At 45.5% G+C, this 12,448-nt stretch overlaps 1 protein-coding gene across 1 annotated transcript in view; it reads right to left on the bottom strand.

Annotated features, from left to right (window-relative positions):
• The window catches only part of LOC119397130 (protein spaetzle 5), a 131,926-nt gene extending 122,068 nt beyond the window's left edge, over positions 1 to 9,858 (bottom strand). The window contains exon 1 of the mRNA XM_037664577.2: positions 9,496 to 9,858. Within this exon, the coding sequence (XP_037520505.1) occupies positions 9,496 to 9,519 (24 nt within the window). The 5' untranslated portion in view covers positions 9,520 to 9,858. The remainder of the gene's footprint in view (positions 1 to 9,495) is intronic.
• Between the last annotated feature and the right edge of the window lie 2,590 nt (positions 9,859 to 12,448).

Below are 12,448 nucleotides of genomic sequence, written 5' to 3'. Positions count from 1 at the left end.
TTTTTTTTTTTATTCATCTCCGATCAGAATTTTGCGCCGTGAGTGAGAATCTAATCCGTGACCTCGCGCAAAGTAGCCGCCAATGCTGTACATCGTTTAAAACTGCAGTGCAGATTTCGCGACGGAAATTGAGTACGTTCGCATCCATGCCATGCTAATATTTCTCCAAACACAAGTCGTCGTGAAAATATACAACGTTCGCTTTCGAAGAGCATAAGATTTTTTTATGGCTGTCATACACGACGAGCAATATGTTGACCTAACAGAATCGTTCATTATAGGCAGTGACTCTTCCTTTTAACAGCTGTGAGTTCAGAAAATAGCAATTTGCAAAAACCTCTATCGAAGTAACGCAGACACACGCAGCGCTGCTATGCAGAGATCCCGCCGGCGGAACTTTCTTGCCAACCAGCGCTTGCTCCGTAGGCGGGACTTGGGGGCGGGACGCTGCCAGTGACGTCACACTGTTTGCAAACAGGGAGAGGTCTATTGCCGCTATTGCTGTTAAAAGGAACCCCCCCCCCCCTTCCCACCCACCCAGCTTTTATCCGGCCTCTTGGCTTCCACCATCAAAGCGGTGCACCCACAACGGGCAAGCAAGCTGACTTCGAGTGGAACGTTTCAATATAACGGTTCAATGGGGAGGACATGGTAACACTTCAATGAGGACAGAGCTGGGCAGTATCGAAGATACATGTATCTTAGATACTCTTTGGGTATCTTGTATCTGTATCGCGATACGTCTCGAAAGACGAGTATCTGCATCTGTATTTTCGATACATTCGAAAATGTATCGTTATCTTAAGATACAAGATACTTCTATCGCAACACAACCGTGCGACACAATAATCACTGGCCAAGCTCCGCTTCTCAAACTGGTACTGGTGCCGCTAAGCCATCTGAATAAGTCTAAGGGCAGTGACGTTATTTTAGTTTTACGCCAGAGTCATCCAGTGAGGGTAGAAGATCAGAAGACAAGCGCGCGGACGTCTACGCCCAGCCCACCTACCTTTTGTTTTCTCCATTTCTTTTCTTTTTAGTTGCGCCAATGCCGCGACACTTGCTCTTAGCCACTGTCCTGCGCCACGTACTCCACTGTGTGCGGCGTCTGTCGCGCAAATTCTGATGTTGTTAGTGTTGTTATTGAAGATTCTCTTGAGTCTTGCTCCGTAATGAAATGTGATGCGTGCAAGAATGGGGTTGCTTTGCGTCGCATGGATTTTACATATCAGCGATTAGAAGGATCTCGTGCATATAAGCTTGACTTGCATGCAATGAATTAACATATATGCAAAGATTCCAACAACTTTAGCACCACTGGTACTGATGCTAGATTAATAGAGCAAGCGTTTACCTAACAGAAAATAACTTGGCGTACCATATTTTTCACTTCCATCTACATTTATTCAAAAATTTATGACATCATAATTTGATTATTAGCACAAGTGCTTCCTTAGCTGTCATTTTGCATCACATACATTACCTATAGGTCTCTGCACTGTTTTTCCGGTCTGGCCACTGCAGTATATGTCTTTTTTAACGCGCTCCCAAAATAAGATTTCTGTTTATTATATCTGTCTGCTTTATTTCTACTACTCTTTACACATTTACACGTTGCCAAGGCGCTCTTGTAAGCAATTATATAATTATGTAGGCGTGCCTTGAGTTTAGAGTACAAAATATTCTGTTTATTGCTTTAGAAAATAGCGAAATTGAGTTTGCATTATAATAATGGAAATCATTAGGAGCCATCTTAAGCATGTTAGGGGATTCGAGAAACGTTGTTTTACTGAATGCTCCGTTTTGCTCATCAGCGTCTCAACGAGCCGTTTCAGGCAATGTTCCACAGGCAATGAGCTTTCGATTGTCTGAACAGGCAAGTTGACAATACTTCATGCTCATAGCTATTAAGGGCGCCGTCTGTATTGTGTTTCTGTACTCATTCAATGTGAATGTTTGATACACAACCACCTCTATATTTTACTTATATTTATTTTCCTGTTTTAGGCCTTAAATATTTTTCTTATTACTAATCACCACGTAATGGGAGCTATAAGCGGCAATAGCGCGAATAGCGGCGGTTTCCTGCGACGCTTTGTGCAACTATACAATACGTCTGAGACATTTCTGTGTTGCACATGTTCTCTCGTTGAAGAAAAATTGCTAAAAGATTGCACGTTAGTGAGTGTATAAACAAAGAATCCCTTACGCTAGCAGCTAAGTAGAACATGAAAATTCATAGCTGTTTTACGTCATCCACCAGGGGTCTGAAACTCAGCTTATAGCCGGTGGGCCGCAGTCGCGAAATTTAGCTCGAAGGGCTGGGACATTGAAGATGGTGGGGTCGGAGAGAGTTTGAACAAAATGACGTTTGCCATATGAAAGGAAGCCTCTGCCATATCTCATATAAAGGTCATTTCTGAAGGGGATTTGGAGTCAGGATTCGGGAAACATCGATGGCCGATGTATACAACGAGTGAAATCTGGACGCGGATTGAAATATAGAGTTTTTGCTTCATGGTTATGTTTCAGCACATGGTGAGCACATGTTCCTCACGAAAGAAATGCTTGAGACCAGTCATGTCTGTGTAGCTCACGAACATACTTTATTTAGAAAATAAAGAAAAATGGGACGGAGACGGTCATGTGTGCCGGCCGGGCCCCTAGCGAATGGTCTCAAACCCCGTATACGCCATGCGCCCCCCCCCCCCCCAAAAAAAAAGTCTACCAGCGTTGTTGCTGCTGTACACCTGTCCTAATATACGGTATTGTGCAAACAAGGTAAACGTCCACACCGGTATTTGCGCCGTCGTGCGAAGGCTTCTTATTGACGTTATTGTGATTATATTGCAACCCGCTAGCTGGTCGGCAAGTTGAGCAGCGACTCCCATCAACTGCAAAAATGACAAGCAAGAACCGCTAACAGCGAAGTGTATAAAAGAGTTGTCCTGAGAATAAGCTAAAACAAGCCCCAATAAGTTGTTTTGGAAGGCAACTAATGTACTTCGAGCAAGAAGGGCAAAAGTTTTGAGATACTAACAGACATTTCATTCATGTGAAACAAAATAGGTCACAGTCAAGAAATTTTCAACAAGACATTTTCATGTATAGGCGTTTGCTAATACATTATGTGGATCTATAATAACAAGTTTGAGAATGTATCGAAGTATCTTAAGATATTGCCAAGTATCGTATCGGATACAATTATTGTGGCAGTATCTTGTATCTGTATCTCCAATACTTCTGGCCTGAGTATCTTGTATCGTATCGCGATACAATTTCAAAGTATCCTTGCCCAGCCCTGAATGAGGAGAACATTGGTGCGTTTATTTCAAGTGCCGCAAAGATATAGAAGACGTCTGATTCCAACTTTGATTCGTTTGTCATCGAGTTTAACTAACTATTCCCCAAATTTCGCTGCTCTTCGCAATTCATTAGGGCACAACTCATTAGCGCATGTACACAGAATACAGAACGAGTAACTATTTTGCAGCTGAAATTTTATATAGACGTGTGCACCCTGAACTTCTTCAAACTTTAAATACAGAGACGGGCTTTAGAAGCCGATTTTAGTAATCTTCTTCTTCTCCAAGATGCAGAAGAAACGATAAAGCTACAATAGGTATGAAGCGTGGAAACTTGGGCAAGTTGGTAGGTCATAACTGAATAAACGAACAGCGCAACTGACAAGGACAAAGTGTGTTGTTACCTTCCTTTGTCCTTGTCAGTTGCGCTGTTCGTCTACAATAGGTGTTCGACGAGAGAGGCGACGGCTCGGCATTTTTCGTAGTTGAACGGGACGCACAGATGGATTAGCCAGATATGAGCGACATTCTTTCCAGTTATTGTTCCTGGGAACAAACAAACAAACAAACAAACAAACAAACAAACAAACAACAAACAACAAACAAACAAACAAACAAACAAACAAACAACTAGAGAAAATGCCACTAACGACACGCACCGCGGAAACCATGCAAAGAATCGTCGAACGTGGGCGCAGTGAGTCAATGCTCTTGAACTGCCACTGCGTAGTTGGTTTTCCTTCTTTCTCTGACCTTTTCAACACCGTAACAAGCGGGCGAACAGGAAAGAAGTCGTCAGTCCGCCCAATTTGAGTCGCAGGGCGTTTCTGCCGGAACGCACCAAAGCCACCGTAAAACTGCTCCCGTAAGGAATGCAGATGGGCGAGTGGACCGCACTGCACTTGCACCTCCAGTGTACATCGCTCATTGGGCTCGGCGGACGCGCGATCTGCACTCGAGACGACGCTGCGAAGAATGCCTGGATGAGACAGTGGTGGGGGCTGCGGCCGCGCGGAGCCGTTATGGCATAGGCAGCCCGGTGAGCGTCCACTCCCCTCTATCTCTCCTGCTTTGCGCGCGTTGCTTGGGCGTGTACTTCTTGCTTGAGCGGGTCCCATCAAACCAGAAGGACGCTAAAGGACAGGCAGACGAAGCAACAAACGAGGCACTAAACTACGGACAAATGGGCACCGGAAAAATTGCGCTGACGGAAACAGAGAGAGAGAGAGAGAGAAACAAAAACATTCCAGAATAGCCCCCCAGGTAGCGGAAAGGCAGCGACTGGGAAGCGTGGAGATCGACAGAAAGGACGACGACGACGACGACAGCAGAACCGCTGATTACTAAAGCGAAACAGAGGAGGAACAAAACGAAAGTCGTGCAGCTGTAGCAGCAACGTTGCTGGCAACGCTGTCATAAGCCTTCACGTGTAATTTAACAAGGTGGATTAGCATTTCGTTAGTCGGTGCATGGCTGTCGATGAAAGCCGCGCAACGGTTAAACCAAGAAAGGGAGCGGTCTGAAACTCATAAATGAGAGTTTAGCAATCTTTTTGCCCGCTCCCTTTCTCCTTTTCCATAACACTCTCGCCGCTATCACCGACCGCTTCACGCGCAGCTTATGTCTGATGTCGGATTGCGCATGGTCTTGCGATTCGATTCGTTTCGTTCACTCACGCACACAAAAAGCTCCCGTATTGACGGAAGCATCTTGCGCGGTAATTGTGCGTAAGAAACATCAGCCAATCTTGATGTCGGACATATCGTTATTTGAAGCTGGCTGACCAATGGAAAGAAACACTTACGATCGAAAATATTTGTTATTTTGCTAAATCGGAACTAAAGAAAAAAAATCGCCGCAGGCGTCGTTGAAATATACATGTCGTAAAGATAGTTTCATGAAATGAACGCAGATGAGTCGCAGTGTGGGGTGAACAGTCAGATTGTCGGAATTAATCATATGTGCAATTAAAACGCCGTATACGCTGTATGACGCTTGCTTCTAATGTGGTGTATTACCGACGAAGCGATATTATCTGAAGCACGGAAAGCGATAAAGATGGGCTAGCGAAAGTAGTCGATCCATCCGCCCTTTGCTTTCGTTCCAAAGTAATCCAAGGTAACTACAGCCAGGGCGGGGCAAATATACTTTGAAATTGTATCACGATGCGATGCAAGATACTCAGGCTAGAAGTATTTGAGATACATATACGAGATGCTACAACACTGATTGTATCCGATACAATACATTCCAATTGTATCTTAAGATACTTCGATACATCAGCACATTTGTTATTATATATCTATATAAAGTAGCACTAAATGCCTATGCACGAAAATGTTCGCTTGAAAATGTATTAACTGCGACCAAGCTTGTTTCATTTGAATGAATGTGTGTTAGTATCTCAAAAGTTTTGTAATTCTTGCTCAAGGTTTATTAGTTTCATTCTGAAACAACTCATTGGCGTTGCTTTAGCTGCTTAACATGACAGCACTTTATACTCTTCGATGATAGAGGTTTTTGCTTGTCGCTTTTGTAATTGATGGGAGTCGCTGCTCTGCTTGCCGACCAGCTAGCGGGTTGCCATGTAATCATAGGAACTTCACTCAGAATCTTCCGCACGATGGTGCAAATACTACTGTGGAGTTCTACCTTGCCCGTAAACGTATTACGGTTTTCGCAATAACGGATCACCGGACAGGTGTACGTCACCAACATGTGCCACCCAGAAACGGTTCAGACGTATTGTACAGTGGCACAAAGCGCCACAGGACACCGCCGCTATTCAGACTGATGCCACTTATAACTTCGATTACCCGGTGGTTAGTAACAGTAATAGAATTTAGGGAAGCTTAAACAAGGAAAACAAGTATATCTAAGAAAAATAGAACAGCGGTTGCGTACCAAGCACAGCGAATAAGCATAGAAACACGATACAGGCAGTACCCCCAAGAGCTAATAATAATTGTTGCGTTTGACGTCCCAAAACCAGGATATGATTATGAGAGACGCTGTAATGCAGGGCTACGGAAATTTTGGCCACCTGGGGTTCTAAAACCTAAATATAAGCACACGGGCCTCTAGCATTTTCCCTCCATCGGAATGCGGCCGCCGCGACCTTCGGATCAGCAGTCAAGCTCCATAAGCACTAGACCACCGCGGCGGGTAACCCCTAATAGCTAGGAGAATTAAATTCAGTGCCTATAAAATATAGCGTAAGACGGCTCGTTGGGACGCTCATGAGAAAAATGGAGCATTTTGGTATAACAATGTTTCTCGAATACTTTTGCTAACATATTTAAAATGGCTCCTAATAATTTGTGTTATTATAATGGAAACTCAATTTCGCGATTTTACGAGTAGTAAACAGAATTTTTGTTACTGTATACGCCAGGCGCGCACCGGTTTATTCTATATTGGCTCTCAACATCGCCTTTACACAACAGTGAAGTCAAGTGAACTGTAAGTATGTAAACAGTAGCAGAAATGACGCAGAAGGTTAAAAGCGAGAATAAATCAGAGAGCTTACAAGCAGAGCAGCAAAAACTATATAAAATCAAATGTAATGTATGGTATGGAAAGGAAGGACAGCTAAGAAAGAACTGCTAATAATCAAATTATGATTTTAAAAACTCTTTGAATAAAATAAAAAGACGCCAAGATAACGGTTGTTATGTGAATGCTTGTTTTGTTAGATCCAGTATCGGTACCGCTGGTGCTATAGCTGTTGGAATATTATTTGCATATAAGTTAATCTTAGTGCATGTAAGTCAAACTTACATCCACGAGATCCTTCAAATAGCCGATGTGTGAAGGCCACTATAGACGCAAAGCGATCCCCCACGCTTGCATTCTTCAGACTTTGTAACAAAGCACCACACAAGAGAAACTTCGATAATGACACTACAGCGGCATCAGAATGTGTGCGATGGACGCCGCGCGAATTGGAGTACGCGGAATAGGACAGTTGCTAAGTGCCAAGTGTCACGGCACTGACACAACTAAAAAGAAAAAGTGATAAAACAAAATGTCGGCTGGGCGTACGTTCGAGCGCATGTCTATCGGGACGACGCGAGCACCACCACGTGACTCTGCTCCACCAATAGGGACGCTCACAGCTCATCGCCTATCCTCGCTGGAAAACTCCGGTGGAAAGATAAAATAATGCCACGGCCTTTAGTTTTATTATGGTGAATTAGTGGCAGCAGTATCAGCTCGAGAAGCGGTGTTCAGCCAACATTTATTGTTTCGCACGGTGGTGGTGCGATCGCAGTATCTTGTATCTTAAGATACACGATATATTCTTCAATGTAACAGAAATACAGATACTGATACACGTCTTGCGAGACGTATCGCGATACAGATACAAGGTACCCAAAGAGTATCTAAGATAGTATCTAAGACTAAGATACATGTATCTTCGATACTGCCCAGCACTGTCTACAACACAAGGCCAATATAACGCGTGTTTCACGTAAGTAGAACCAAGGATTTAAAGAGCTGTTAGCCGCAACTGAATGAAACCAACGACATATGGTTCGCCGTCACGTGGTGCCCGTTAGGGTACTTTTAAATTTACTAAAATCAATTATGCAAAATTTTTAACATCAATTTTAGGGCAAGGGCAAGTGCATTTCATTACATTGTAGAGGGCATTCTAAAACGACCGATACAATTTTTTGTGGCAACGTACATGCTGCGCGGCAATATTTTCCGGCGTCTAAATAAAACCCGCGAAATATGAAATAAAACCACGAGACTGCGTTCATGCACTACCGTACTGCAGCTCTCTGAACCGTGCTTCGAGCGAGAGAACCATGGGCGTGGACCGCGGCGTAATGAGCGGCCGCGGCCGGCTCTAGGCATCGGCTTCATAGTGCGTCGGCATTTTCGACGGTGGCACATAGCAAGGAAGCATCGTCATCCGTGATAAGCGATAGGTTGACGGTTGAGCCAACTGAGCCGGAGTTGCTGTGAACTTTTGACTCAGATCCAATTGCTGGTCCGCCGCGGCGCAACAGTGGTTACAGTGCTCGGCTCCTGACCCGAAGGTCGCCGGTTCGATCGCGGCCGCGGCGGTCGTATTTCGATGGAGGCGAAATGCTAGAGGCCCATGTACTATGCGATGTCAGTGCACGTTGAAGAACACCAGATGGTCTAAATTTCCGGAGCCCTCCACTACGGCATGCCTCATAATCATATCGTAGTTTTGGCACGTAAAACCCCAGATATTATTATTATTATTATTATTATTATTATTATTATTATTATTATTATTATTATTATTATTATTATTATTATTATTATTATTATTACCCAATCGCTCGTTGTGTTCCAATGAAATTTATTTTGCTTTTCTACACTTTTCGGGCTTGGAAGCACATAACGAACTCGGATTAAAAGACCTACTTTCCCAGACCTGATAGCGTTTGCACGCAGCACCAATCCAGACAGTCTGGTGCTTGAACTATCTGTGTAATCTGTTCTTGCAAATGTAAACGAGACTTCGTCTAATGATCGAATCGTTGCACTCGTCTTATAAGCCTGACAATTTCCGCGATCATCACGAGAGAGACTTTAGTTATGACTTCCTAGGAGGCATTGGAGGTTTAATTCGGTGGGACGTTCTTCCCGGCCCAAACATGCACCGCGCGTTGTTTTCTTGAGCACATCGATCTAATTCTTTGTTCAGAGAAGCAAAAGAAAGAAAATAGCTGAAAAAAAAAACGAGATCGTGCAAACTAAAAATGAAAGAAGTCGTCTGCATGAAGCTTGCAAAACACATCTGTGATTGCGTGGCTAACCCACCGAAAATTACTTGAGCTTCAGACTAGAGAGCGTGGAGAGTGCGGACAAGGATACTACCGCTGTAGAGAATAACAAGCGGCATCTCCTTTGTCACTCCAGTTGGTAATTTCATTGAGCGGCCTAAAGTTGCATACAGTAAGTAAGCTGACAAAAGCTTCGGACCTATGTGGCCGCCGCTACTTCCACGTTAGAAAGGAGCGGCGCCAAAACAATAGCTGTTCGTCGCGTTGCGAACGGAGCTTCAATCAAACCGGCCGCCACTGCAGCGCGCGAAAACAGCGAAGTTGTTCGCGCGCGCGCCTAACAAAAGGCGCGAAGACACGAAGTTCCCATGTGTGTCGCGCGCACCTTCCAAATGGAGGTATGCCAGAGGAGTACTCACCACCAGTGCCGAACGGCAGGCCATCCGAAAGCGAGGTTCGTCGTCGCCGGGCAGCACGAAGAGGCGTCGTCGCGACGGCCGCGGCGTGTCTGCGCGTCGCTTCACTGGGCGCGTGGGCCAGCTTCAAGGACGGCGGTGCACCCGTGCTTGCGGGTGGCCGGCGGCGGGAGCGGACGATGCTATCGGCTGCCGCCGCCGGTCGCGCCGCCGCTCAGCCTGCTCAGGTCCACGCCTTGTTTATGCACGGTGGCTATTGGTGGTGAACGTGCGTTGGCTGTTGCTGCTGCCGTTCGGTCGCGGAAGTGGCAGCGCCGTACGGAGGAGAAGGCACGCGTGCTATCGCCACGCGCGCTTCCTGACCGCTGCCGCTCTACGTGCTGCACTGCGGCAAGGAAGGCGGCGGGCGCCTGCCACGGCCGCCACTCGACGTCGCGGCCCGACTTTCGGCTACGCCTGGACGCAATTTGGTTACGAGAGCTGCTGCAAGCGGTCCTCATCGGGGGCACCGTCCGGTCGTCTGTTTTCGCGAGCCTCGGACCGTTGCTCTCGCTTTCTTTCGCTCTCTCCAGGAACACTGACGAAGCACGTGCGTGGAAAGGAACCGGCGCGCACGCAACGTTCCTTGAGGGAAAGGTGAGGTTTTCCAGGAACCTGGAATGGAAGCAGGCACCGACGACGGTGCCGCCGACTTTCGTCCGGTTCGTTGAAGGAATCCTGAAGCATACTTTGTATTGTCACTGCATCTCAAGTTGCATCGGATATACGCAACATATTGCGACTGGTCGGTGCAAGCGTAGTGCTGTTTTGCGACGCGCTTGGGGAAGAGCAGCACATAACGAACGATGCCGACACAAGGAAAGCAAACTTCCGCCGCGTTTTGCGTGTTTCCGTTAGCGGTGGTCGGCACCTTTTGCGTTTTCAAGGGCGCGCTCGAGAATCGCTAGGCGGTCAAAGTCACCTGCACAATACCTTCACATATTTGAAGTCTGTTAATGATTGATATTAATCAGAAGCGACGTTGTTTCTTTTTTTTGTCCGGGAGGCCCAGTACACACCAGGAATAAACAAAATAGATACAAATTCCATGTTCTGAGCGTGTGTGTTTATGGCGTGACGGTTAATTTATACTGAAGTTGTCATCAGCCCGCTTTTTATGTGCATCTCGAGGCAAATGCCTCTGTAAAAGTAGGATGCACAGAGAAAGTAAGCGTGGCACATAATGCAATATGAGCCCACTGAATTATTTTAGTTCTTACAGTTCAGGGCAACACTGGAATAACTTTGATGTACTTGTTCCGATGCACTCAGATACGTCATGTAATCTCCATTGGTTCACGGCTCGTGTGAGTTCTGACAGAGTAAGGTAGTCTTGATATATTTCAAGGAAAATAAACCAGCACATCTGCACGCTATATTAACCTCTTCGCCCACTATATCTCTATCCCGGTACGAACAATCGAAAGAGAAGCACCAAGTTCACCACACCTATAACTATAAGCGGAGTAAACTTGATGCTTCTTTTTTGGTGAAGTGTTGTAGAACTTCGAATTTTGCTGAAGTAAATGTTTCGTCAATATATATATATATATATATATATATATATATATATATATATATATATATATATATATATATATATATATATATATATATATATATATATATATATATTCTTATATTCTTATATTATCTGGCGTTTAACGTCCCAAAACCACGATATGATTATGAGAAACGCCGTAGTCGAGGGCTCCGGAAATTTCGACCACCTGGGGTTCTTTAACGTGCACCTAAATGTAAGTACACGGGCCTCAAACATTTTCGCCTCCATCGAAAATGCAGCCGCCGCGGCAGGGCAGCCACCGTGGCGGGGCTATATATATATATATATATATATATATATATATATATATATATATATATATATATATATAATATATATATATATATAATGAAATTCCCCAAGAGCTTAGCCTTTGTCGCCTGGCTTGCTACTCCAGGTGTCAGGTGATGACTGATATATACAATGATGACATATACAGACAAATAGTACCTACAGTCACAAACGCACATATATACACAAAGTAGTCATTCACAGACTTTCGTTAAGTCGAGTGTTCCTCAAGAACACCAACAGCGCTTTTGTGTTGCGCATCGCACAACCGCTGTCTTGCCAAGAAGGTGCCGCAGCGCCAAGCTCGAGCCGCGTTGCAAGTGAAGTGCTGCCCTCAGAATCTGTCGTTCGGCGTCGTAACGGAAACAGTCGCAGAGTACGTGCTTCAAGTCTTCCCGAGTATTAGATGTGGTGCACGTGGGCGAGTCCGACTGCCTGATCTTGGGCTTGAAGTATTTCGGGTAGGCAACGTCGAGTCTCAGCCGGTGAATGCACGTTTCATCTTGCTTGGTTAGTCCTTGTGGCATATATAAAAGCTACATGTCGGGTCTATTCTGTGCAGCGGTCCGTACTGGTTACTTGCATCGTACCATACTGTTCGCTGCAGGTTCCGCGCGAACGCAGATACCAAAGTCGCCGCGTCTTTTCTTGAAAAAGGAATGTCGATTTTCTCAAGTGCCACGTCATGTGCAGCTCTGGCAGCGGAGTCAGCACGAACATTCCCTTCTGTGCCGCAGTGAGCTGGTAGCCACTGCAGTACAACATCGTGGTGTAGTTCATGAGCATTATTGCCTAGGCGCCTGATGTCCAGGACTAGTTGATCTTGCGTACGCGGTGATTTCAGGGACTGCAGTGCGACTCGTGAGTCGGAGAATATCACCCAAGAGTCGGGTCTCTGATTTTTGATATATGCAAGCACCCTCCGCAGTGCAGCCAGCTCAGTGGCAGCGGCGGAAGTACGTGAGAGTGGCTGCGATGGTGACACTCGCCGACAATATTCACACACCTACAGCAGATGATCCATCTGTGACAGGGTACTTGCCTTCGCCATTGCTGTGACTA

The sequence above is a fragment of the Rhipicephalus sanguineus genome, chromosome 1, assembly GCF_013339695.2.
Source record: "Rhipicephalus sanguineus isolate Rsan-2018 chromosome 1, BIME_Rsan_1.4, whole genome shotgun sequence".
NCBI classification, from domain to species: domain Eukaryota; kingdom Metazoa; phylum Arthropoda; class Arachnida; order Ixodida; family Ixodidae; genus Rhipicephalus; species Rhipicephalus sanguineus.
Note: the sequence above shows the minus strand (reverse complement) of the source record. Positions and strands in the feature narration are given on the sequence as shown.